Raw genomic sequence first — 27,332 nt, forward strand, 5'->3', positions numbered from 1 at the left:
GCAGGCTCAATCCCCAGTAGGGGGCATGCAGGAGGCAGTTGATCCATGATTCTCTCTCATCGCTGATGTTTCTATCTCTCTCTCTCTACCTCTCCTCTCTGATATCAATAAAAATATATTTTAAAATAATTAATAATAATAATAATCCTAGCTATTTTAAGTGTTTCTCTTTAATATCTGGGTCTCCTAGAAGCTTGCTTATATTCTCTGATGTCCTTGCTCTTGGTTTTCAGCCATACAGTCCTGTCACTCAGGATTTGCCTGGTAACTTCCAAGGAGGGGACAAGGTTCAATGACCAACAGAAGAAGCGACTGGGAAACACAAAAATGTGTCCCATTCACACCTTAGGATGTGGGGTCACCTTGATACTAGTGAGCAGTCAGAAGGGGGCAGGCTTTGGCTGCCCTTGAAAAGCACTTCCCAGGAACTGGAGCCCCAACTTTAGTTACCTGAGATCTTCTCAAGTCTTATGGCAACCCAGCCTGAAGGATCTCACTGTTCTCCAGATTCCATGCACTCACCTTCTTCCTTGCAGTCACTTGTTTCTTCTAAAAATGGAGCAAGAGGAGAAGGAGGAGGAGGAAGAAGAAGAGGGAGGAGGAGGAGGAGGAGGAGGAGGAGGAAGAGGAGGAGGAGGAGGAGGAGGAGGAGGAGAAGGAGGAGGAGGAGGAGGAAGAGGAGGAGGAGGAGGAGGAGGAGGAGGAGGAGGAGGAGAGAGGAGGAAGAGGAGGAGGAGGAGGAGGAGGAGGAGGAGAAGGAGGAGGAGGAGGAGGAAGAGGAGGAGGAGGAGGAGGAGGAGGAGGAGGAGGAGGAGAGAGGAGGAAGAGGAGGAGGAGGAGGAGGAGGAGGAGGAGGAGGAGGAGGAGAGAGGAGGAGGAGAGAGGAGGAAGAGGAGGAGGAGGAGGAGGAGGAGGAGGAGGAGAGAGGAGGAAGAGGAGGAGGAGGAGGAGGAGGAGGAGGAGGAGGAGAAGAAGAAGAAGAAGAAGAAGAAGAAGAAGAAGAAGAAGAAGAAGAAGAAGAAGAAATAGGAGGTGGTGGTGGAAGTGGGAGAAGAAAGAGAAGGAGGAGGAGGTGGAGGACAAAGAAAGAGGAAGAGGAAGGAGGAGCAGGAGAAGGAGAAAGAGGGAGGGAGGAAAGGAGGGATAGGGAAAGGGGTGAGGAGGAGAGAAAGCAAAAGAAATCGTCAATGAATTATGAAATGAACGGAGACCAAACTGTAAACAACACTTCTGGGTGCTTCACATGAGAAGGCAATGCCATGAGCCTCCTTGCTGTCCCCTGATCCCAGTACTCTCCTGCCTCATGGCCTTTGCACACGCTCTTCCCTCTGCCTGGAACACCCTTAGCCCAGTCATACACATGACTGGCTCTCTCATCTCCTTCAAGTCTTTGCTGAAATGTCACTTTCCCTGATCACCCTTTAAAAAAGTATCAACCTCTCCCACAATGCATTTCCCTTTGCCTTCCCCTATTAACTTCATAGAACTTTTCAGTGTCCAACAGACTTAACCTCCTTCCTTATGTTTTTCGTTCTCCTCTCATTAGTTCCATCTGGGCATATATTTTTGTCTGTTCTATCCCCTGCTATATCTCAATACCTAGAATGGGACTGAGCGTAGCTAATATCTATTAGTATTTGTTGTCAGATGAAGGAAAAGTGTTAAACATGCATGATGCTCATGATAATGATGATGACAGGGTATAAAAGGCTCTTCCAACTTTTTTTTTTAAGCTAGTATCTCTCTATTTCTGTGTTATGGGACCAAAAACCAGTACTGAGGCCAAAGAGCAGTCACCACTTACCATTTAACACTTGGAGGCTCAGCAAACCTATGGAAGACAACATACAAATGACATACAACATACACATTGAATTGCATAAGGCAGCATGATAAGTGCCCCCAGACCAACAGATTCAACAAGCTCATCCCTAGCTACCTCTCACCTTTGCTCATTGCCCCTCCCTGAGGACATTCACTCATATTGTATTATAACCATCCATCTGCCTCCCCTATCACATGTCCGTCTTCCTCATTAGACAATGAGTTCATGTAGAGGTATGAGAACATCAGACTCATCTTTTGGGTTCCCACCACCCTCCATGGTCCCGGCACATACTAAGTATTAAAGGATATCCTTGCCAGACAAGATTTCCACCAACATCCCAGGTCATGGATGGAGTGAGATACTCACCTAGAATCTCTGATGTTGTCCATCCAGAAGGAAGTATGGTCGAGGAGGCAAGACCACAGTCAGGTTCGCAAAGTCCAGATTGTTGAGTTTAAGGAGTGATGAGAGATGGAACCATAAGTAGGGAGGAAAAATCACAAGATCAGAAGGCAGGAGATCAGGACCAATGAGAGAAGAGCCAAGATGGGTGGTGGTGGGCAGTTAGGACTTATGGCAGGGAACTGGGCCAGGGGAGCTGACCAAAATCTCATTGTGTGGGTCTGAGGGGGATCTAATGGCTTAAAGGACTTGCACAGAATCAGGGTTATGTTGGGAAGTTAGCCACCACCTCTCCATGTACTCAGTGGCACCATGTTGTAGGCACCTACATACTTCAGATGGATAACGCCTACCATTAGAATGGTTTTTTTACAATATATTTTTAAAATTTATTTCAGAGAGGAAAAGAGAGGGATAGAGAGACAGAAACATCAATGATGAGAGAGAATCATTGATCGGCTACCTCCTGCACACCCCACACTAGAGATCGAGCCTGCAACCTGGGCATGTGCCCTGACAGGAATCCAATCATGATCTCCTGGTTCATAGGTTGATGCTCAACCACTGAGCCACACCGCTGGGCCATTAGAAAGTTGTTATGGGATATATAACATAATACATAAAGGTGCCTGACACCTGATAAACTCTTAGTGACTATTCGTTATGGTCATCAGGATCATCAAAATAACATCACCCATATCCCTGACTTGGGGAGGGGATTGGTTCTCCTAAGACAACCCACCTCTTTGAAGGGGATGGTAATGCATTATTTTCCAGTCCCTGGGCTAAAATAAGTTCTCTGAGAGAAGATCCATGGCTAGAAATGGGCCCTTGCAGACCTAAGAAAGTGAACATGGGCCTGGCCAGCATGGTTCAGTGGTTGAGCATCCAACTACGAACCAGGAGGTCCGGTTCGATTCCCAGTGAAGGCACATCCCTGGGTTGCCAGCTCAATCCCCAGTGTGGGGCATGTGGGAGGCAGCCAATCAATGACTCATTAATGTTTCTATCTCTCTCTCCCTTCCTCTCTGAAATCAATAAAAAATATATTAAAAAATACTAAAAGTTTAAAAAAAGGAAGTGAACAAGGCAAAAGAGGGAGAGGCAGGGACATAGAATGAGAGTCTTACGTTTCAATACTGTTGAGATGTGAGCACCACAGAGGAGAAAATCCAGTAGGAGTTGTTGGCACGGACAGAAACAAGCGTGAGAGAACGATAAAGGTGTTAATGGCTGCTTCCTAGCTCATCCCACCCCGTTGGTCCTCAAAAGAGACCCCTGGATAGGGGGGAAGTGAGAGCATTGCCCGGATTTCATGGGATGGGCTGGGGGTCCAGGGTGAGTGACTTTAGATGCTTTTACTATACTTGTCCCCTTGGGAGACACATTCACCCAGGTGGCCTGAAGCCCCAGGGACTCAGAGTTCTTGGGAATTCATCCCCCAGAGATTAGGACAATTATCAGAAGATTCCCCTAGACCCATTTTTATCTCATTTCTCTCCTGCGGGGTCAGGAGGGAAGAAGAGCTTGAGGGAAGAGTTGCACCTCTTGGGTCTCCTTATGCAGTAGCCCTCTCAATAAATACATGCAACTCAACACGTCTCTGTATTCTAGGGCAGTGGCCTTTGGCTTCTGAGAATCCATTGAAGTCTGGGAACCATATATGTGCTCACCTACCCCATCATGCCTACTGCCACAGAGCCTCCCGCATCCCCCACATACTCTCACGACTTTCAGTGCAATCTTGGGGGGCGGGCATGTGGACCCCCACAGCTCATCCTGCACCTCCTTCGGAAATTGGGACAGAAGGAGACCTCCCTTCGCAGAGGGTCTCTCTTGCAATGTGGCTCTTCCATGGAGAAGAACCCAAAGAGTACCTTTTCTCTCTTGCTTCTTTTCTTCCCAGCATCCACAGTACCCAAGAAATAACTTACCTTTCACTGAAGGGTGCAGCAGAACCAGAAGTCAGAGAGTCCATATGGAAAAGAGTGAGTGAGAAAGTAAGATCAACATGAACACACCCCCACCCCCACTGTCCATTCCATTATTCCTTCACTAAGTAGTCTTAAAATTATTAAGTGTTTACTTTGGACCAATTATAGACTCACAAGATATTGCAAAAATAGCACAGAGGGGTCCTGTGTACCCATTGTCCAGCTTCCCCCCAACCCCCATGGTGACGTCTTACATAACCATAGTACTTTATCAAAGCCAGTAAATTAACCTAGCTGGTTTGGATCAGTGGGTAGAGCGTCGGCCTGTGAACTGAAAGGTCCCAGGTTCAATTCTGGTCAAGGGCACATGCCTGGGTGGTGGGCTCGACCCCCAATGGGAGACTTGCAGGAGGCAGCTGATTCATGATTCTCTCTCATCATGGATGTTTCCATCTCTCTCTCCCTCTTCCTTCCTCTTTGAAATCAATAAAAATATATTTAAAACACACACACACACACACACACACACACATATGTATATATGTATATATATATATTTAAAAGCCTAATACTATTCACTGGGCTATAGACCTTACTTACTCAAATTTCACATTTTTTCCCATGTACTCTTTTTTTGTACTGTATTAAATATTTATCTCATGCCCTAACTGGTTTGGCTCAGTAGATAGAGCATCAGCCTGCAGACTGAAGGGTCCCAGGTTCAATTCCTGTCAAGGGCATGTACCTTGGTTGCGGGCACATCCCCAGTAGGAGGTGTGCAGGAGGCAGCTGATGGATGTTTCTCTCCCATCAATGTTTCTAACTCTCTATCCCTCTCTCTTCCTCTCTGTAAAAAATCAATAAAATATAAAAAAATTAAAAAATATATTTATCTCACAGTCATAGGGAGGCTATCTTAAAATAATAAGGACATCCTTATCTTGCTTTATAAATGAAAGAAGGGAGATTTACACAGTCACTGGAGGTGTTTCATTGAGAAGATCCAATTAATGACCCGAAACAGGTGGGTACCATTGGATCACCACCTCTCTATTTCGAGGGGAGAGTGGAAGCAGGACTTGAGATAGAAGATTGGATATTAACCTTATTTGCCTATTCCACCCCCATGCTGGAGCTGACTCACACACAAAAAAATGGTTAAGTGTTGACAAATTTTTCAAGCCAGCTGTGAAACCATTACTAGCTGGAAATCAGCCAGAGTTAAAGTATTGAAACCACAGAAATTGGCAATCACTCCAAATCAGGGCTCCTTTCTCAACCCATCCCCTACAACTCCATTCTTGGATGGAGTCTGTTTGCACTCATTTTGCCCTTGGCCCAAGGCCATGTCTAAATGCAAGGGTCCTGGTGGAGCAGCTCAGTTGGTTAGAGCGTCATCCGGATACACCCAGGTTGTGTGTTCAGTCCTGAGTTAGGGCACATACAAAAATAGATCTCTGAGCCCGGCTGGCATGGCTCAGTGGTGAGCATCGACCTATGAACCCAGGAGGTCAAGATTCAGTTCCAGATTGGGGCACATGCCCGGGTTGCGGGCTCAATCTCCAGCATGGGGCATGCAGGAGGTGGCCGATTGGTAGTTCTCTCTCATCATTGATATTTCTGTCTCTCTCTCCCTCTACCTTCCTCTCTGAAATCAATAAACATATATTTGAAAACAAAAAAAGACCAATGAATGCATAAATAAGTGGAACAAATTCTCTCTCCCTCCTTCCCTCCCTTCCTCCCTCCCTCCCTTCCTTTTTTTAAAAAATCAATCAATCAATAAAAATGATTTAAAAAAATTGCCAGGGCCCTTCCCCCAATATTTTTAAAGGAGTTTCCAGGCCCAGAGGGCGTTCCAAGAAGGTAATTTCAAGGACATAAACGTGGGACTGTCTCAATACTTACTTTCTTCTTCTGTCCTATCTGGAGGTGAGAATGCGGGCAGCCAGGTTCCAGTGGGGATGCAGAGTAAAGAGAGAAATCGGCATTAAGACTGGGATCTTGGACCCCACCCAGGAAGCGTCCCCGGCCAGTCAGAGGAGAGCAGAGGCAGAAATGCTACCGACAACGATGCAGGTAAGCCTCAAACTCCATCAAGAAGTCAGCCTTTCCCTTTAACAAACATCAGCAGGACATCTATGTGCATGGGGTGGAGGATGCGTGAAGAGCTGGGCGGGCAAGACCCCTACATTCGGAGAATGTCAGCGAGCCAAGTCTAGTAGGAGAAGCAGCCAACAGAAGAGCCCTAAATTGAGGACAGGTGGGGCGTGTGTTCCTGGGTGCACCTGTGGATACTGTTGGGCACCTACAAGGGGGGGCGGCGATGGTTGCTGACCTGTTGGGGGTGCCAGAGAAGGCATCTTGGAGACTTTGTTTCTGGGTCTGAAACCTGAAAGACGGGGAGAGGTTAGCCAGGTGGAGACATTTGGAAAGAGAGAGAGAGAAGCAGCTCAGGCAGAGAGAATAGCATAGGCTTGATGTTAGGGGGAAGGATTTTGTGAAGAGCTTTGGTGGGTTGAGAGAGACCCTCCGTGAGGCACCACGGTAGAAGATGACTGTGATGCAAGAGTCACCAGAGCTAGAGGATGTGGAGCCATGCAGGTAATGTGAAAGACCATAGACTTGTTCTAAAAAAAAAAATGGGGTCCTGGCTGGGTAGCTCAGTTGGTTAGAGTGTTGTCTCAATACGCCACGGTTGCAGGTTCAATCCCTGGTCAGGGCACGGACAAGAATCAACCAATGAACGCATAAATAAGTAGAACAAGAAATTGATGTTTCTCTCTCTCTCTCTCTCTCTCTCTCTCTCTCTCTCTCTCTCTCTCTCTCTCTTTCTCTCTCTCTCTCCCCTCTCAAATAAATAGAAAAATGGTGTGGTTCAGTTGGTTGGAGCATTGTCCCATGCATCAGAAGGTCACTGGTCGGGGCACATGACCAGGTTGTGGGCTCCAACACCAGTAGGGGATGTGTAGGAGGCAGCAGATCAATGATGTTTCTCTCTCACATGACTCTCTCTCTCTCTCTCTTTCTCCCTTCATCTCTCTCTAGAATCACAGAAAAACATATCTTCAGGTGAGGATTAATAAAAAGAGAGAAGAATGGAACATCATGAAAGATTTGGATCCGTGCCCCAATCCCAGCTCTGTCGCTTACTGGCTCAGTGACCTTCAGCAACTTACCCCACCTCTTTGTGCCTCAGTTTCTGCCCCATAAAAGAGGAAATATAACAGGATGACCAACCACCTGGTTTGCCCAGCGGCAGAAGGAGATAGTTTTCATGGAGGAGATAGTTTTCATGCTAAAACCAGGAAGGCGATTCTACTTTGGTTGTCCGGGGTGATGGTGTCACTCTGAATTAAAATAGCATGGACTCCTCTTGGGAGGGGAGATGTAAGGATTATAGAAAACAATACAAGCAGAGCCCTGAACACACACTGGCTTTTTAAAGGTGCTTCCTGACATCCCAGCTGGTGTTGCTCAGTGGTTGAGCCTCTCTCTCTCTCTCTCTCTCTCTCTCTCTCTCTCTCTCTCTCTCTCCCCATCCCTTCTCCCTCTCCCTTTCTCCTCACTCCTTTTCACTCTCTAAAAATCAATGGAAAAAATATCATCAGGTAAGGATTGACAAATCCAAACAAACCAAACCCTCAAAGTGGCAAAATGTGATTGGATACTACCTGAATGGTCCTTCCAAAATAAATAAATAAAAGCTACATTAAATAAATAAGCAATATTCATTTTTAAACAAACAAGGAAACACTGACTCCATACATCTGCCTTTTCTTAAAAGAGAAAGTAAACACCAGAAAAAAATTGAGTCCTCACACTTACCATCCGTTGACAGTCTGCTCATCATACCTGAGGAAGAAGGAACACCAAATGACGTGTAAAGGCAACAGAAAGAAATATTCCTCATTAGTAGATTTCCCCCAGATCAACAGATTCAACAAACTCTCTCCCCTGGGAAATATAACTATGATGCTTCAGGCGTGTTGTAGGGCTTTCTCAATATCCCCACGGTCCCTTTTCCTAGCCCCACCATGCCTAGCAGGCAGCACTTGCTTCTAATCCAATTTAATGTTCCTGTTCTCTACCACTGAGTTCCTAAACAGTGAGTATAGCTGATCCATCTTTGGGTTTCCATCCCCCAAACATGGGTCCCCACCCCCCAAGCATGAGTCTAGGTACATGTATTTGATGCTCAGAAATTCTTGCTCAGCCCAGCCGGCATGGCTCAGTGGTTGAGCATCAACCTATGAACCAGGAGGTCACCGTTCGATGCTGGTCAGGGCACATGCCCGGTTGCAGGGCTCGATCCCCAGAGCGGGGCATGCAGGAGGCAGCCGATCCATGATTCTCTCTCATCATTGATGTCTCTCTCTCTCTTCCTCTCCCTTCCTCTCTGAAATCAATAAAAATATATATTTTTATAAAAGACATTTTTGTTCAAAATCTTCCATCAAATTCACCGTCCAAGGGCACCGTGAACATGGCGAGATATTTACCCAGGATTCCTGACAGCAGCCCATCCAGGACAGGAGCCAGCACGGAGGTCAAGGTTGCAGACGTGGTACAGGATGGTGGGATGGGGATCACCCAGGTGAAGCCATAAGTAGAAAAACCAAAAACAAGATCAGATGCTGGGTGCTGTAAACAGGTTGGGAAATAGAGTCCACAACGGGTCCTGGTGGGTGGTTGGAGACCAGGGTCCAGACCCTGTGAGTTTTTGACAGTCTCTTTGTATTTTATTTTGGGGAGAGAGTACGTGAGCTGGGACATGGTCACGGACCATTCTTCAGTCACACCAGGAAGGAAGGAAGGAAGGCAGTATCCTTCACCAGCTCAGGAAAGAGGTGCCAATTCTACGTCTGTTGACCTCACACCAGCCCTCTCAGGTCAGAGAATTGTCCCCACGTTGCCAGTGAAGACAGCGGAAGCCCGTGAAATCGTGTAATTTGCAAAGACACACAGCTGGTGAGTGGAAGTGCAAGCGTTCAAACTCAGATCTCTCCAACTCTATAAAGAATGTATGGCCCGACCCGGCGTGGCTCAGTGGTTGGGCATCGCCCTCTGAACCAGGAGGTCATGGTTCAACTCCTGCTCAGAGCACAAAACAAAAACAAACAGCAAACAAAAAAGAATGTCCATCTAAGACAGGGGCAGATGTGGGCTCTGAAGACACAGGGGCCTGAGCCTGTGTGCTTGCTGCCAGATGCCATCTCACTTCCTGACGGGGGGCTCCTCGCTCCCCAATGTGCAAACCCAGCCATAGCGCTGTGGCGCCATTGGTCTGAACTGGCACCGGGGGAAGAAAGGCCCATGGACAACCATCGGCCATTGGAAACGGCCCCTGTTGGACAAGGGTGTCATCAGGGGAAGAGAGAGAGATGGACAAGGGCTTACCTTTCAGCACTGGACACGCATCCAACAGGACAGAGGGGACCGACGGTGGCCGGTGGGGTCATGTTCCCAGCAAAGGTGCAGAGAAAATATGAGATGAATGAAGTCACCCTTGTGCCTCAGTGTACCCCATAGGCCCCAAGATGGGATGGGGAACCAGGATGAGACACTGTGACCCACTTTATGAGCCCTGGGCCTCTTTGGAGACACACATATCCCAGAAATCAAGGAACCCCCGGAGTGCTCTCCCTCTGGGATCACGGTGGCGCCTCCCCCCTCCCCCCTTCCCTTCTTCTTCCCTCCACCCCAGGTGAGCTTTCCTTGCCTCTCTCTATTTCTCCTAAGCTCCAAGGGCCCTTTCTTTGCCTCTGTAACTTGTTCCCTGAAGTCCATCCAGTTGCCCCGCCCCCCCGGGACCTGCAGATTCAGGGTTCAGATCCCATGTTGGATTGAGGTGCTCTCTCTGCATCTGCTGGGTTGCCCGTGGTGGGGAGCGGTTTCCTTCTCTGGGTTGGAGGGCTCCCTATTCGTGTACAAAGGAGGAGACAGGACTTACATTTTACTGGAGGGAACCACAGAACCAGGAGCCAGAGGATCAACATGGGAAATAAAAGCAACGGAGAGAGAAGGGTTACTACTGCCATGACCCGCCTTGGTGAGTTTCCACACGCGTTTGTTATTCCTGCATTTACCTGCCTAGCGTTATGGGGGGAGGGGTTTCACGAGAGGCTATTTTTATGTCGTTATCACCACGTAAACCTCCTAGTTATGCCCTGACCCCAAGGCCCAGCCCGTGTACCAGATCCAGGCCCCTCCTTTCCCCAGAATTCCCCGAGGGGTTCTTAATCTGTGAAGGAATCTGAAAGGAGCTGGGTCTCAGAATATGAGCTTGGGGTTTCCATGGTTCTTACTTTTTTCTTCGATTGCCACTGGAAGCAGAGGCATTAGCCATCCGGATCCCAACAGGAGCAGGGAGCAGGGGGCAAGGAGAGAATTCAGAATTAGATGCAAATCACTGCAGTGACCAAGGAGATCAGATAGCCCACCCAGCATTTGCATCAATAAAGCCACGTGGATTTATCCAATTATCCATCCATCACTTATCTATTATCTATATATCCATCCAACCATCATCTATCCATCCATCAATCATCTACTCATCATCCATCCATCCATCCACCATCCATTGATCATCTATCCATCTATCCATCATCCACCTACTCATCAATCATCCATCTATCCATCCATCCATCCATCCATCCACCATCCATCCATCCATCCATCCATCCATCCATCCATCCACCCATCAATCATCCACTCATCATCCATCCATCTATCCACCATCCATTCATCATCTATTCATCTATCCATCATCCAGCTACTCATCAATCATCCATCCATCCATCCATCCATCCATCCATCCACCATTCATCCATCTATCCATCATCCATCATCCATCTTCCATCAATCATCCATCTATCCATCTATCCATCCATCCATCACGCATCCATCTATCACCCATCCATTCACCATTTATGCATCCATCCCATCCTCCATTCATCTCTCATCCATAAATCCTCCATCCATTTGTCATCCATCCATCTATCAATCATCCATCCGTCCATCCACCCACCCATCCATCCACCCATCCATCCGTCCATTCATCCACCCATCCATCCATCCATCCTCCATCCATCCTCCATCCAATCAACCATTCATCTATCAATCATCCATCCATCATCCACCTATCATCCAACCATGGAAGGACTCAGCACCTTCCTGCCCCCGGACCTTTGCACACAGAACTGTCTCCCCTGACTCTTTACCTGACTCGCCCCTACTCATCGGTGACGTCGCGCCTCCAATGTGACCTATCCAGAGAAACCTTCTCTGAATCGCCACAGGAAGCTGTTTATCTGTGTGACATGAGAATTCCACGACAATTCTCATGTCTGTCTTTTTCGCCCACGGCCTCCCTGGCTTCAGCACACGGAATAAACCAGGAACCCAGCAGACATGTGTGGAGCGAATGACGAAATAGGAACTCGGCTCTGCGGTGAGACTGCAGAGCTGTTCGTGTTGGGAGGGGCTGGGGTCTGACTAGAACTCTGTACCCTAATAACATTAGCTCCCGGGCACAACACAACGTAAGCTCACTGAGGACACTCAGCCCAACCTGTGGACTGTAGGGTCTGTGATGCCCATTGGTCCCCGAGGACGGTGAGGCTGTGTGGGCAACGTAACCCCGCCAGCCACCGCGTCCACGACAAAACCCAGACGCAGACCCGAGTCTGTCCGTCTGCTAGGGAAGGGACCCCGGTACCCAGCACTCACCGCCCCCCATCTCCTCCAAGGAAAAGGGAGAGGAGAGAAAGATAAACACCACATGATCTCACTCACTTGTGGAATATAATGAACAACATAAACTGATGAACCAAAATAGAGCCAGAGGGAAAAAATATTGTAGAATATCATAGAAATAATCCTATATTTGCAGATTTTTAATATTTCCTACAACTTTGGTGATATTGTACTATGTTAGGACAGTTTTGGTAATATCATTAGATTTAAAATCTTTTTTTTCTTGAAATATTAATTTTTATTGCAGGTAATTTTATTATACTTAAAGTAGTTTTTCTTGAACTATTATTGTTTATTGCATGTAACATTATTACATTTAAAATTGTTTTTCTTGAAATAAAAAAAAAAGAAGAAGAGGGAGAGGAGACTGTCTGAACCTGAAGCGAGAAGGAGTCTGGGTAGACGTCAGGAGGCCCTGTCTGAGGCCAGCCCTCCATGGTCTGAAGGGACGCAGGGAGACCGGCGAGGGGGGCAGGCGTTACCTTCACGGGGGACGCAGGCCTCCGTGAGCCCCAGGAAGAGCAGAACCAGCAGGCACATCTTCAGACGCAGCTCCAGTCTGCACATGGCGGGACCGGAGTTGGGGTGGACAAGTCCCCCTTCCAGGACAAACAGGACTCGGCTCACCCCCTCGCTCCGAACGCCAAGGGCAGAGCCGGCTGCCCACACGTGCCCTCCAGCCGCCTGCAGGCCCGCAGGGACCCACCTGTGCCCACGCCCCCAGGGCTCACACAGAACGGCTTCTTCCCGCCCTCAGCTGCTGGTGGATCTGAAAGCAGCCTTTTGAACAAGGTCAGGCTGGGCATGGTGCTGGCCGTCCAGGACCCACAGACCAAATCCTGCCCAGCTCCTGTTTTTGTAGAACCAATGAGCCAAGAGTGTCTGTTGTTGTTGTTTTCACATTAAAAAATAATGGTTTTGCCGAAACCGGTTTGGCTCAGTGGATAGAGCGTCGGCTTGCGGACTGAAAGGTCCCAGGTTCCATTCCCGTCAAGGGCATGTACCTGGGCTGCGGGCACATCCCCAGTAGGGGTGTGCAGGAGGCAGCTGATCGATGTTTCTCTCTCATCGATGTTTCTAACTCTCTATCTCTCTCCCTTTCTCTCTGTAAAAAATCAATAAAATATATATATAAAAAAAATAATGATTTTATTGCCCGACTGGTGTGATTCAATGGTTGAACGTCGACCCATGAAACAAAAGGTCACCGGTTCGATTCCCAGTCAGGACACAGGCCCGGGTTGCAGGCTCCATCCCCAGTAGGGGGTGTGCAGGAGGCAGCTGATCAATTTTTCTCTCTCACCGATGTTTCTCCCCTCTCTCCCTCTCCCTTCCTCTCACTCTCTAAAATCAATAAAGACATATTAAAAAAAAATAAAACTAGCCCTATCCGGTTTGGCTCAATGGATAGAGCGTCAGCCTGCAGACTGAAAGGTCCCAGGTTCCATTCCGGTCAAGGGCACATGCCCAGGTTGTGGGCTCAATCCCCAGTAGGGGGCGTGCAGGAGGCAGCCGATCAATGATTCTCTCTCATCATTGATGTTTCTATCTCTCTCTCCCTCTCCCTTCCTCTCTCTGAAATCAATGAAAATATATTTTAAAAAATAAAATAATAAAAGTAGACTAAAAAAATTGATTTTAGAGAGAGAGGAAGGGAGAGGGAGAGAGGAAGGAGAGAGGAGAGAAACATCGGTGAGAGAGAAAAATCGACCAGCTGCCTCCTGCACACCCCCTACTGGGGATAGAGCCCGAAACCCAGGCCTGTGCCCTGACCGGGAATCCAACCGTGACCTCCTGGCTCATAGATCGATGCTCAATCACTGAGCCACGCCGGCCGGGCTGCTGTTGCTTCTTTTATCTCAAGTTTTTCCTTCTTTTACTGTCCCCAGCTTTAATAAATGTACACTCAACATAAAAAAAAAATGAAACGAGAGAGCCCTAGCTGGTTTTGCCCAGTGGTTAGAGCATCAGTCTGCGGACTAAAGGGACCGGGGTTCAGTTCTGGTCAAGGGCACATGCCTGGGTTGCAAGCTCGATGCCCACCCAGTAGGGGGCGTGCAGGAGGCAGCCAATCCACGATTCTCTCTCATCGTTGATCTTTCTGTCTCCTTCTCCATTCCTCTCTGAAATCAATAAAAATACATTTAAAAATAAATAAATAAAAATAAAAGGAGAGAGAGGAATAAAGCAACGTGTGTGCCATGACAAGAATGAACCTTGGGCACTTGATGCCCAGTGAAAGCAGCCAGTCACAGAAGATGACATCGTGTCTGATTCCATTTACATAAAACGTCCACAGGAGGTGAATCCATGCGGACAGAGTGTGGACTAGTGCTGGCCGGGGGCAGGGTGTGGGGGAGGGGACCACTGGTGTCTCCTTTGGGGGCGATGAAAATGGTTGAGAGCCCTGGGTGGTTTGACTCAGTAGGTAGAGCGGCGGCCTGCGGACCAAAGGGTCCCTGGTTGGATTCCGGTCAAGGGCACATGCCCGGGTTGCAGGCTCCTCCCCTGCCTGGGCCCTGGTCGGGTCTCCTGCAAGAGGGAACCAATTGATGTGTTTCTCTCACATCGATGTTTCTCTGTCTTTCTCTCTCTCTTCCACTCTCTCTATAAATCAGTGGGAAAATATTCTGGGGTGAGGATTTACAAAACAAAAAGAAAAGGAAAGAAAAATAAAAGAAAAGAAAAAAGGTTTGAGAACCAGGGACAGGGGTGGGTGGAACAATATTGTGAATGTACCAAATACCACTGAACTGTACACTTTAAAAATATATATATGTTATTGATATTTTTACAGAGAGGAAGGAAGAGGGATAGAGAGAAACATCGATGAGAGAGAAGCATTGATCAGCTGCTAAGGTACATGCCCTTGACCGGAATCGAACCTGGGACCCTTCAGTCTACAGGCCGATGCTCTATCCACTGAGCCAAACCTGTTAGGGCTGAACTGTACACTTTTAAGCGGATGATTTCATGTTAGGTGCCTATTATCTCAATTTTAAAAACATTTAAGTGTGGAAAAATATATGAAAGTCTCTAAGAATAACACTGAAATAGCAACCTGTGTTTTGTGGTTTTTTTTTAAACTCCAAGCACAGCGACTACCTACAAAACGAATCACATTGAACACTTAACCCAGCAGCCACCACCCAGCTCTTCACGGGGAAATTAATGGAAACGCTTTGAGCCTCGCAGGCCGAGGCTGTGCCTGGAGGGGCCCCGAGCTCAGTCCAGGAGGAAAGAACGCGCTGTCTGTCCTGCCCCAGGGCCCTTACTCCCACGCAGCAGCCCCCACACAGGTGGCTGCCACCTGAGCAGGTGTGACCTGCCTGGCCCCCGCCACGCTCCTCTGACCTGGGCGGTCCCGCTTCCAGCTCCCACCTCCCAGGGCAGGTCATGCCCCTGACCAGGAGCGGGAATCCACCACCCATTTCCTGGGCTCTGGTTGGTCAGTTCCTTCACACGCGTCCTCGATGGGCCCTTTGGGGTTCCTTGTCGCCCCCACTGACCAGAGGAGGTAGCAAGGAACTTAAGGGATGTGCCCACCATCAATGATTCTCTCTCATCAGTGGTGTTTCTATCTCTCGCTCCCTCTCCCTTCTTCTCTGAGATCAATAACAATATATATATTTAAACAAAACCACAGAGGGTTGGCCTGCGGACTGAAGGGTCCCAGGTTCAATTCTGGTCAAGGGCACATGCCCGGGTTGTGGGCTTGTTCCCCAGTAGGGGGCGTGCAGGAGTCAGCCAATCAATGATTCTCTCTCATCATTGATATTTCTATCTCTCTCCCTCTCCTTTCCTTGCTGAAATCAATAATTAAAAAAAAAATCTATATATATAAAAGCCCAAGCGACTGTTTGATCAGTAGGTATGACGTGTACTGACCACCAGGAGGCAGACGCTCAACGCACAAGCATGGAAACATGGAACAGACTGATGAATCTCAGAGGGAAGAGGGGAGGGCAGAAAGAGATTAACCAAAGATCTTATACGCATACTAGAGGCCCAGTGCACGGATTTGTGCACTAGTAGGGTCCCTCGGCCTGGCCTGTGAGGATCAGGCTGAAACTGGCAGTCTGATATCCCCTGAGGGGTCCTGTATTGCCAGAGGGCATAGACCAGGCTGAGGGACCCCACTGGTGCACAATTCGGGCCTCTAGTATATATATATATATATATATATAAAGGGATTTACCCAGAAGGGCGGTGCAACACCCCTTTTGAGAATGAGCCAGGAACCCTGATTTCTCTGTCTCCTCAGCGCCCACCCAGGCCTAGAACTTGGTGGGCATTCAGTGTCTACTGCGGGGTGTCTACGTGGCCCAAAGGAGGCGCACAGAGAACCTGGAGGTGATCGCCTGCCCGAGACCCCATCACTCCCGAGAGCTGGCACCAAGGGGCTGTGAGTGCACATTCCTGGAACTGGAGGGAGGCCCCCCGTGCCTCTTGGTCTAACAGGATCGGGCCGCCTGGCAGGAAGGCCAGCGTGGGAGGTGGCCAGCTCCTCGGCCCGGCGAGGACAGATGGTGGGCGTCCGGCGCCGGCACATCAGTGACCTGTCTGGTACTGGAGGGACTCCCCGCCCATGTTCCAGGAGCAAGTGGCCCATATCCGCCCATGACTTCTCCTGGGACGAGGAGTTCTGCCTCGGACGCGTGTCCACTGCCTGGCCCCGGGGAGGCAGCAGGAGCGCGGAGTCTCAATGCTTCGCACGTGTTTGCTCTCCACCCGCATCCCCCTCTCCTGGCCCGGCCAAGCCCCCCATTTCCGGGGCCTCCTTTCCCTGCCCTCGCTCCTTCCCCTGGTTCTGAACCCTAGGACCCTTCAGGGATGATGGCCAGAGCAGGTGTCCCCCTCCAGACAGGTCTCCAGGGACCTCCCACAGACCTTCTCACTTGGTCCCCTCCCCCTTCAGACCTGCTCCCCCTTGTGGGTGACCCTTCGGGGAACCCCCAGGGCACCTGTTCGATGTTCTTTGCCTCCATGTGCAGCAGAGGCACCCACGCCATCGGCCCTTCACTCCATCTAAATGTTTCTCTGACTTTTCTCTTTCTCCGGCCACTGCCTAACTCCAGGAAAAGTCATGGCATTGTGGGGTGTCCGGGGTCACAGCAGTGCCCACCCCCTGGTCCGTGCACCAGGGCCTTTCTCCCCAGACTCCCAGATTGCTTTTCTTTTTTTTTTTATTGATTCCAGAGAGAGGGAGGGAGAGAGAGATAGATAGAGAGAGAGAGAGAGAGAGAGAGAGAGAGAGAGAGAGAGAGAGAAACATTGATCAACTAGTGGCCTGGTACACGAAATTCAGGCACATCAAAAGGGAATTAGAAAAAATATTTTAATATTGCTATTTGCCCTTTCTCTATAATAGAAGTGTCAGAGATGAAAGAAAATTAGTAAAATGTATATGAAAATCTCCCTCCTGTCAGAGTCTGGGGCATACTGAGGGACCCAGAGTCAAATCCCCACCCACCCACCCACCCACCCCCATATCGAAATCACGCAAAACCCAGACCCAGCTGGCCCCACCCCCGTCAAGCCCTGCAGGGCGGGGGGGGGTGCACCCTCAAGTCCCCCAGCCCAGCACCAGGTGGGGGGGCGCGGCCTTAGGTCCCCCAGCCTGGGCTCAGGTCCCCCGGTGCAAGGGAGTGACAACCATTTGCATATTAGCTCTTTATTATATAGGATTGCCTCCCAAATGTGCCCTGACTGGGGATCAAACCCCCAACCTGGGTATGTGTCCTGACTAGGGATCAAACCCCCAACCTGGGTATGTGCCCTGACTTGGGGTCCAACCTGCCATCCTTTGGTGCACAGGATAACGCTCCAGCCAACGGAGCCACCTGGCCAGGTGCCAGACTGGTGTGGGATTTTTTGTTGTTGTTGTTGTTGTTGTTGCTAATCCTCACCCAAGGATATTTTCCCCCATTGATTTTTAGAGAGAGTAGAAGGGAGTGTGAGAGACACAGAGAGAAAAATGTCAATGTGAGAGAGACACACACTGATTGGTTGCCCCCCGTGGCTGACGGGAGGCTGGGGTCAACCTGAAACCGTGGTATGTGCCCTTGACCAGAATCAAACCCAAGATCCTTCAGTCTAGGGACCGAGGCTCCAGCCACTGAGCCAAACCAGCCAGGGCCAGACTGATACAATTTTTAAAATATATTTTTATTCCAATGGACACAAGACACTGGGGGTGGGGGGTGGGAGAGGGTGAGGGCATGTGCCAGGGGGTAGGGGTGGCTGGGCGAAGGTCAATGGGGGAAAAAAAAGGAGACATATGTACTGCTATCTGTAATACTTTAAACAATAAAACAAAAAAATACAAAAAAAATATATTCTTATTGATTTTAGAGAGGAAGGGAGAGGGAGAGGGAGAGATAGAAACATCAATGATGAGAAGGAATCACTGACCTGCTGCTTCCTGCAGGCCCCACACTGCGGATGGAGCCCGAAATCCGGGCATGTGCCCTTGACCCGGAATCGAACCGTGGCCTCCTGGTTCATAGGTTGATGCTCAACCACTGAGCCAAGCTGGCCCAGCGGGTGGTATTTTTTCTTTTTAAATGCAATCCCCAATTATTTATTCAGACATTAAAAAGACCTGCAATTATATTCCAATAAATATGAGTAGAAAAAAATAAGAAGAAATAAAAGAGTTACTGAAGCTATACACGTTATTGTTTGAAAATGTGCTTTTAGGTGAAAACAGGAAATTGCTCTAACACTCATAGCTTCCTGTCATTCTACAGTCATAGCTAAATAAAGTTACAAAAAATAGCAATTTTTTTTTTTAAGTTGGTAGCAAAACCACTTAGCAGAACCTTGCAAAGGCCTTTGCTGCTATCTAGTGGGTATTTTTTATAATAATTCTACAAATGACCTCTAAAAGCAAGTCACAACGTAACAGTTTAAACTGCCCAACCCTGGCTAGGTAGCTCAGTTGGTTAGACCATTGTTGGTTAGACGCAAAGGTTTCAGGTTCAATTCCTGGTCGCGGCACATGCAAGAATCAGTGAATGTTGCCTGGACGGCGTGGCTCAGTGGTTGAGCATCGACCTATGAACCAGGAGGTCATGGTTAGATTCCCAGGCAGGGCACATGCTGGGGCTGCGGGCTCCATCCCCAGCGAGGGGTGTGCAAAAGGCAGCCAATCAATGATTCTCTCTCAGCACTGATGTTTCTCTCTCTCCCTCTCTCTCTGTAATCCATAAAAAATATATACTAAAAAAAAGAATCAGTGAATGCATAAGTAAGTGGACCAAATTCATGGTTCTCTCTCTCTCTCTCTCTCTCTCTCTCTCTCTCTCTCTCTCTCTCTCTCTCTCTCCTCTTTCTCTCTCCTTTCCTTCATTCCTCTCTCTCTCTCAAAAACCAATGGGAAATATAACATTGGATGAGGATTAACAAGAGAAACAAAACAGCGTTCCAGAGAGAGTTGGATGGAGAGATGCTGATTCTGTCAGGACCAGAGTCACGGTGGACTCTGAAAAGAGCCGGAACGCAGGAAACAGGGGAGTAGGCCCACCATCCTGTCCCCTTCCTGATGCTTAAATACACCCACCTCGAGCGGCTTGCAGGCATTTATTTTTGTAATACACGAGACCTCCCTGGGCTGGTGTTCCCACTTCCTGTGACGCTGTAATCATTTCAAAACGAACCCCAAATGAAGCCCCAGGTGATCCGGGTGTGGGAACCAGGGAGGACCGGCTGTGGTTGAGGAAGCACAGTAGGACCACCACGTGGGGGGCTCAGGGCACCAGCGTGCGGGACCCATGCCCCGAGTTTCTGCTTCCGGAGGTTTTATTTTTAATTTTTTTCAAATCCTCACCAGAGGATATATTTTCCGTTGATTTATATATATTTTTTTTTATTGATTTCAGAGAGGAAAGAAGAGAGAGAATTATCAACATGAGAGAGACACATGGATTGGTTGCCTCCCCCATGTGTTTCAACTGGAGTGGGGATTATACCTACAACCGAGGTACGTGCCTTTGACTGGGACGTAAACCAGGGACACTTCGGTTTGAGGGTCTAACCACATAGCCACCCAACAGGGCTGCTTTAATAGGTTTTCATTGCCAACAAGTAGCCCAGTTGTGTGGATGCATTCGGTCGGGGGCCGTGGCTGGAGAGGCAGGAGTGACTGAGTTGTTTGTCACACAGAACCCACTCACCCTCCTGCTGAGTCCTGACTCTCCCCCCTGGACAATGTCCAGGTGTGGGGCCCAGGGTGGTGACCTGCAGACCTCGCAGACCCACTGCAGGGTCCATCCCGTGTGGGCTGAGCATCCAGGTGGGTGTTCTAGCCACTGAAGTGGACTCACTGTTTTCAAAGAGACTTTGCAGACCTGGAGTCACCACAGAGCAGCCAGCGTGGTTACCACACTGGGCAACCAGAGAGCTCTGACCAGCAGAGTCATGAAAGTCCCCCAGCTCGGCCCAGGAGCCACGTGCCAAGGGCTCAGTGGCCACAGCAGCTGGTGGCTGCCACGAAGGAGGAACCGATGCAGAGTCCTCGCTCACAGAATGTCCTGCTGGACAGACCGCTCTGCACAGGGTTGGGGCCTCAGGTCAGAGCACTCGGCTCATTTGCATTAAAGGGCCTGGTCTGGCCGGTGCAGCCAGTGGGGTGAGCGCTGTCCTGGGCACTGACAGGTTTCAGGTGTGACCCCGGGTCAGGGCGCGTAGGGGAGGCAACCAATCAGGGATTCTCTCTCGCATCCACGTTCCTCTCTTTCTCCCTCTGCCTTCCTCTCTCTCTAATGTCAATAAAAACATATCTTTAAAATTCAAAGGAATAAAAGGGCCAAGATGGCTTCTCCTACAGACACGTCAGGTTTCTGTCTGGGATGTGAGCGCACACTCAGCTGGGGGGGGGTGGGGGGAGAAACCACATGGGCGTCTGTGGGCCTGGTGTCTTCAGGCACAAACTGCTCCCTGACCCAGAGGGGACACCCCTGTGCCTCCATCTCCCTCCCAGGCTGAGCACACTCCCTGTCGGATTTTCAGGGTGAGCTCTCTTCTAGAAGGTCCCAGGGGCAGTGCTGTGAGCTCAGTTTTGGGGTGCAGGGATCACCTCCCTTATGCAGAGGGATTCTGGGAAGAGAAGAGGAGGGAAAGGCAGGGCCAGTTGGGATTCTCTTCCTAGTTTATCCAGAACAACCTTTCTCAAAGTGCGGTCTGTGGAACCCTGAAGTATCTGAGAGCCTTTCCCGGGAGGTGGGGGGTCAGCACTGATGCGGGAGATGGAGGACATCCTCGCCTTTTCACTCCGCTGACATGGGCGCTGAGGCCAAGCTCAGCACGAATGGGCTGACACCCGACCTCCATAGCCTGGCCTCTTCCCCAGCACTGACCTGCAGAGAGCAGACAGACAGACAGACAGACAGAGAGCAAACCCAGTTTCGCTTTTAAACGACACGACACGATTGAAGGAGGTGAAATTATTATCTTCACTGAAGTCTCATCCTTCCATCCACATTTTTAAACATCGTGGCCTCGGGTGGAGATACCCCAAAGGTGAACGCGGTGCCTGCATCGCCCACAACCACAGGACAATGACCACCACCCTCCCCACAACCAGCCTCAGAGCCGCCTGGAACCCGCCCAACAGGATCCTACAGCGGCCACAGGCTCAGCCACAGAGAGCGGACTGCTGGCTGCCGGAGGGCAGGGGAGGGACTGGGCCCAGCAGGTGAAGGAGGAGGAAACACCACATGGTCCTTACAGTGTGGTCACGGGGAGGGAAAGGACACCACAGGGAACACAGTCAATCACATTTTACCAACTACATGTGAGGTCACATGGTACTAGATGTATGGGGGTGATCACTGTATAAGTTATATGAATGTCTAATCACAGACTTGTACACCTAAACTAATACAATGTTGTACATCAACTATATTTGAAAAATTAAAAATATTTTTTAAAAGAAGACACATGTATGTTGCATTCATTACACAAATGGATTCATTTCTTAACTGTCTTTAATAAAAATGGAGGATGAAAAAACCTTATACGCTGGCCTGGGAAGTACACAAAAAACACTTCTGCCACATTCCCAGGTCTCATGTACCCGGCAGATCATGTGTGGGCGCTGAGCTAGCCTCTTTCTCATGGGATCCCATGGTTACTTTTTTAAAAAATTATATTTTATTGATTTTTTACAGAGAGGAAGGGAGAGGGATAGAGAGTTAGAAACATTGATGACAGAGAAACATTGATCAGCTGCCTCCTGCACACCTCCTACCGGTTACGGCCCATGTTTACATTAAAAAAAAAAAATTGAGCCCTAGATGGTTTGGCTCTATGGTTGGAGCATTGGTCTGCGAACTGTAGGGTCCCAGGTTTGATTCAGGTCGAGGGCACATGCCCAGGATGTGGTCTCAATTCCCAGTAGGGGACGTGCAGGAGGCAGCAGATCCATGATTCTCTCTCACTATGGTTGTTTCTATCTCTCTTTCTCTCTCCCTTCCTCTCTGAAATCAATACAAATATATTTAAAAAATTTTATTTCAGAGAGGAACTGAGAGGGAGACAGAGGTGGAAACATCCATGATGGGAGAGAACACGCCTCCTGAATGCCCCCCACTGGGGATCTAGCCTGCAACCCTGCAGGTGCCTCACAGGGAATGGAACCCTGGCCTCCTGGTTCATAGGTCAATGCTCAGCCCTGAGCCACACCCGGCCTGGCCCATGTTCACGTAACAGAACGAATGGCACAGACACTGGGATTGCTGAGATTTGGGGAACTGGCTCACCCTTTCTCAATAATGAACATGAGTGCCCAAGCTGGTGTTGCCCGGTGGGCAGAGCATCAGCCTCCAGACTGAAGGTCTGATTCCAGTCAAGGGCACATGTCCGAGTGGTGGGCCCAATCTCCAATGTGGGCCCAATGCCCAATGGGGCGAGCTGGAGGATGCCAATCAAAGATTCTCCCTCATCATTCATGTTTCTATCTCCCTCCCTCTCCTTCCTCTCCGAAATCAACAAAAATATACTTTTAAAAATGAACATGGGCTTCTCCCTTCAGGAAATATCACCTGGCAGGTGACAACTGACAGTCCTGTTGTCCTGATACAATGTCAGCCCCCAAGGGAAACCAGAATGTTGGAACAGGTGTGTGTCCCACCACGTGAGCTAGACGGCTCCCCAGTGCTGACAGCTTTCCTAGGGGGCTCTGTGGGAACACAACACCTGTGAGCTTTGATGATGTGATTCAATGCATCAGCACGGGAAGGTCTGGGACTTAGAGACACAAGGCGTCACTTTACATCACCTGCATGAGGACCAGAGCCACCCAGTGAGACAGCCCTGGGGACTGTGACAGAACAGAAACTATTCAATATCCCCGAGCCAGCGGGCCAGGTGGTTGAACATTGACCTATGAACCGGGAGGTCAGAGCTCAACTTTTTGTCAGAGCACACGCCTGTGATGTGGGCTCCATCCCCCGTGTGGGGCATGTAGGAGGCAGCCGATCAATGATTATTTCTTATTATTGATGTTTCTATCTCTCTCTTCCTCTCCCTTCTTCTCTGAAATCAATATAAAATATATATTTTACAAACATGACTCCTGTTACCATCTCACAGGCAGTGACATGCGACGTGGATTAATAACTTTCTCACCCTGTGTGATCCCTGAGGGTCACTGTGATGACGTCACCACACACACAAGGTTATCGGGGCGCCTGCCTGTGTGTGAGGCCGCACAGAGATGGTGACACCAACACCTTGGAAAGTCCCTGAACAGCACAGCGCCCGGGCCAGGCCTCGGGGACAGGGTGACGGCGCCCCGCGCGGGAGGAGGGGCAGGACCGAGGCCCAGGGCCCAGGCCTGCGCTCAGGGCTCCGCAGGGGACAGAGTCTGGGGGGCAGCTCCGTGTGGGGACTCCCCAGCGCCCTGGTTTCACTTCTCCTCTCCCAACCTGTGTCGGCGCCTCCTTCCTGGAGACTCGTGACGCGGGCCCACTCCTCACTCCCATTGGCTGAGCGGTTCCAGAGCAGCCAATCAGCGTCCCCGCGGCTCCCGGTTATAACTCCTCCGCGGAAGCGCCCGGACTCAGACCGTCCCCCCGACGCCGACGATGCGAGTCCTGAGGCCCCCCACCCTCCTCCTGCTGCTCTCGGGGGCGCTGGTCCTGACCCCCAGCTGGGCCGGTGAGTGCGGGGTCGGAGGGGGCGGCGGTGCGGGGAGGAGCGAGGGGACCCGGCGGGGGCGCGGGGCCGGGAAGGCGCGTGTCCAGCCCCGGCCCTGCCCCCCGTCCGCCCCCCAGGCCCCCACTCCCTGAGGTATTTCTACACCATCGTGTCCCGGCCCGGCCGCGGGGAGCCCCGCTTCTTCGCCGTCGGCTACGTGGACGACACGCAGTTCGTGCGGTTCGACAGCGACGCCCCGAATCCGAGGATGGAGCCGCGGGCGCCGTGGATGCAGCAGCCGTGGGTGGAGGAGGTGTACCCGGGGTATTGGGACCGGAACACGCGGAACTTAAAGGGAACCGCACAGACTAACCGAGTGGACCTGCAGACCCTGCGCGGCTACTACAACCAGAGCGAGGACGGTGAGCCGCGCGCCGGGCCCATCACGACCCCCCTCCCCACGGACGGGCCGGGGTCGCCCCGAGGGTCCGGGTCCGAGCGTCACCCCGAGGCGGCGGGACCCGCCCGGCCCCCACCCGGGAGGAGCCCGCGGGGACTGTGACCCGATTTCACTTTCAGTTTTAGATTCAGTCCCCGCGGGGCGGGCGGGGCGGGGTGACCGCGGGGCGGGCGGGGCGGGGTGACCGCGGGGCGGGCGGGGCGGGGTGACCGCGGGGCGGGGCTGACCGCGGGGCGGGGTCAGGGTCTCACACCTTCCAGAGCATGTATGGCTGCGACCTGGGACCCGACGGGCGCCTCCTCCGCGGGTACGACCAATACGCCTACGACGGCGCCGACTACATCGCCCTGAACGAGGACCTGACCTCCTGGACCGCGGCCGACACGGCGGCTCAGATGACGAAGCGCAAGTGGGAGGCGGCCGGTGTGGCAGAGCGTGACAGGAGCTACCTGGAGGGCCGGTGTGTGGAGTCGCTCCGCCTTTACCTGGACAAAGGGAACGAGACCCTGCAGCGCGCAGGTACCAGGGTCCCTGGGGCCCCCCCTCTCCCCGGGGCTGGGGCTCCTACAAGGAGACAGGACAGGGGGTCAGTGTCAGACACCCCTCCTTGGGTCAGGGAGGGAGCCCCCTGGATGTCAGGTCAGGTACCAGAGGGACCCCCTCCTCTCAGGGACAGTTAGGGGGGCAGGCTCTCCTGGGGTGCAGGGAGTCACCCCTGAAATAGCCCATCAGCGGTTCCCATGGGCCCTGCAGGGGCTCTGGGACCCGCCGGGACCTTCTCCCTCAGGCCTTGTGCGCTGCCCACACCCACTGTGTCTGAGGCCTCACCCCAGCTTTTCTGAGTCACATGGCCTCCTGCCCTGGGCTGTATCTCTGATTCTAGAATTTTCTAAAGACTAGGAGGGCCTTCCAGGTGCCTCTGTGCAGGCTGGTGTGTGGGCTGTGTGCTCCCTCCCCCACCCCAGGTGTCTGTCCACTCTCAGGATGGTCACATGGGCGCTGCTGGAGTGTCCATGGCGGATGCACAGTTCCTGCATTTTCTCTCCTCCCCTCAGACCCTCCAAAGGCACACGTGACCCACCACCCCGTCTCTGCGCGTGAGGTCACCCTGAGGTGCTGGGCGCTGGGCTTCTACCCTGCGGACATCAGCCTGACCTGGCAGCGTGACGGGGAGGACCAGACCCAGGACATGGAGATGGTGGAGACCAGGCCTGCGGGGGACGGCACCTTCCAGAAGTGGGCAGCCGTGGGGGTGCCCCCTGGAGAGGAGCAGAGATACACGTGCCATGTGCAGCACGAGGGGCTGCCCGCGCCCCTGACCCTGAGATGGGGTGAGGAGGGGCCGTGGGCACAGAGCCTCTTCTCAGGGCAGCAGGGCCCTGGGGGATCTCAGTGGGGTCAGGGCTCTCACCCTCCCTTCCCTTCTCCCCCCAGAGCCGCCTTCTCACACCTTCATCATCATCATGGGCATCGCTGGGGGCCTGGTTCTGCTGGGAGCTGTGGCTGCAGCTGTGATGTGGGGGAGGAGGCGCTCAGGTGGGCAGGGGTGGGGTCTGAGTCTCTGTCCCACTGGGGTTCAAGCCCAGGTAGACGTGCGTCCCGCCTCATTCACGGGAAGCACCATCCCCACGCATGTGATGGCCAGTGTGGGGCTCTGTGCTCACACTTACACTGTAGTGAGGCCCGTGGGAAAATGAGGGACCCACTTATCACCTGATGATGCTGGTGGTGGGGACCCCGTGCCCAGCAGCCCCAGGTCAGAGGGCAGGTCCCTGCTGAGCACAGACCTCCAGGAGGGCGGTGGGTCCAGTCTCCACACATGCACTTCCCTCAGGTTTCCTGGTCCTGCCCTGGGTCTGTACACAGGGTTCTGGAAACTTCTCTGGGGCCCAGGACTAGGGCTTCTCTTAGGACCTCATGGCCCTGCCTCCTCCCTGGTCTCTCACGGGATGTTTTCTTCCCGCAGGTGGGAAAGGAGGGAGCTACGCTCAGGCTGCCAGTGAGTATGGAGGGGGGACCCCTGAGGCCCTGTGACAGTGCAGATGGGAGCCATAGGGGACCCCCCCCCCATAGTTCCTCCTTAGTCTCCTGCCCTGGGGCTCTGACCCTCTCCTGGTGTGTGTCCCCCCCCACCCCCCAGGCAGTGACAGCGGCCAGGGCTCTGATGTGTCTCTCTCGGCTTCTAAAGGTGAGTCCCTGCCGTGGGGAGGGGAGGGCAGAGGGGAGGACTGGGTGGTGGGAGTCTGTGGGACACCGTGAGCATGAAGTGGACTCTGAGAATGTCACCAGTTACAGCCACTGACCTGAATGTGTTCATGATGCTTGTCCTCCACAGCGTGAGGCCGCTGCCGTGTGGGGACTGAGTGATGGAAGATGTTCACGCTCCCACTTCCTGACTCAAGAACCTCTGATTGGGGGGCTGGCCTGCTCTGCTCCCCACACTTTCCTGTCAGCTGAGGCGGGCTGGGCCCTCCCCATCCCTGCCTTTCCTCCCTGGGGCTCTGAGCTGCCACTTCCTGCTGCGTATTGAAATGAGACTGGATTGGCCTCGTGTTTTCATTCTTGCCGTGACGGGTGACGGGTAATTAAAGGAGACCCTTTAATAATTATTTTCTCAGAGGAAATAAATGGAAGCACCAAGGATTCTGCAGATTCCTGTGTATTCTGTGCTCTTTGCAGGGGGGACAGGAGAGGCTGTGAGGACGGAGTGTGGTCGGGGCCTGTGCCCAGGTGGCGCTCAGTGCATCGTGAGCTTTGACGTGGTCACTCCTCGGCCGGGTCACCTCTCCTGGCCTCTGACCTTGTCCCT

General features: G+C 51.4%; 2 protein-coding genes across 12 annotated transcripts in view; one reads left to right on the forward strand and one right to left on the reverse strand.

The window, feature by feature from the left end:
• The window catches only part of LOC132216030 (saoe class I histocompatibility antigen, A alpha chain-like), a 107,730-nt gene that overhangs the window by 67,810 nt on the left and 12,588 nt on the right, over nucleotides 1–27,332 (reverse strand). The gene's annotated exons all lie outside the window — the stretch shown is intronic.
• Nucleotides 23,927–27,332, forward strand: part of LOC132216037 (popy Class I histocompatibility antigen, A-1 alpha chain-like) — a 296,300-nt gene continuing 292,894 nt past the window's right edge. For 3 of the 10 annotated variants that reach the window (XR_009448693.1, XM_059665064.1, XM_059665065.1), the window contains exons 1-7: nucleotides 23,927–24,084; nucleotides 24,201–24,485; nucleotides 24,767–25,042; nucleotides 25,579–25,854; nucleotides 25,958–26,059; nucleotides 26,490–26,522; nucleotides 26,664–26,711. Coding sequence is in view for 9 of the 10 variants with exons in the window: in XM_059665064.1 (XP_059521047.1) it covers nucleotides 24,012–24,084; nucleotides 24,201–24,485; nucleotides 24,767–25,042; nucleotides 25,579–25,854; nucleotides 25,958–26,059; nucleotides 26,490–26,522; nucleotides 26,664–26,711 (1,093 nt within the window). In the remaining variant the exon portion in view is untranslated. Of the gene's footprint in view, nucleotides 24,085–24,200; nucleotides 24,486–24,766; nucleotides 25,043–25,578; nucleotides 25,855–25,957; nucleotides 26,060–26,489; nucleotides 26,523–26,663; nucleotides 26,712–26,858; nucleotides 27,167–27,332 lie in introns of those variants that run through there. The other 7 variants (XM_059665063.1, XM_059665068.1, XM_059665066.1 and 4 more) reach the window with 7 other exon arrangements.

This window comes from Myotis daubentonii, chromosome 15 (assembly GCF_963259705.1).
Source record: "Myotis daubentonii chromosome 15, mMyoDau2.1, whole genome shotgun sequence".
NCBI classification, from domain to species: domain Eukaryota; kingdom Metazoa; phylum Chordata; class Mammalia; order Chiroptera; family Vespertilionidae; genus Myotis; species Myotis daubentonii.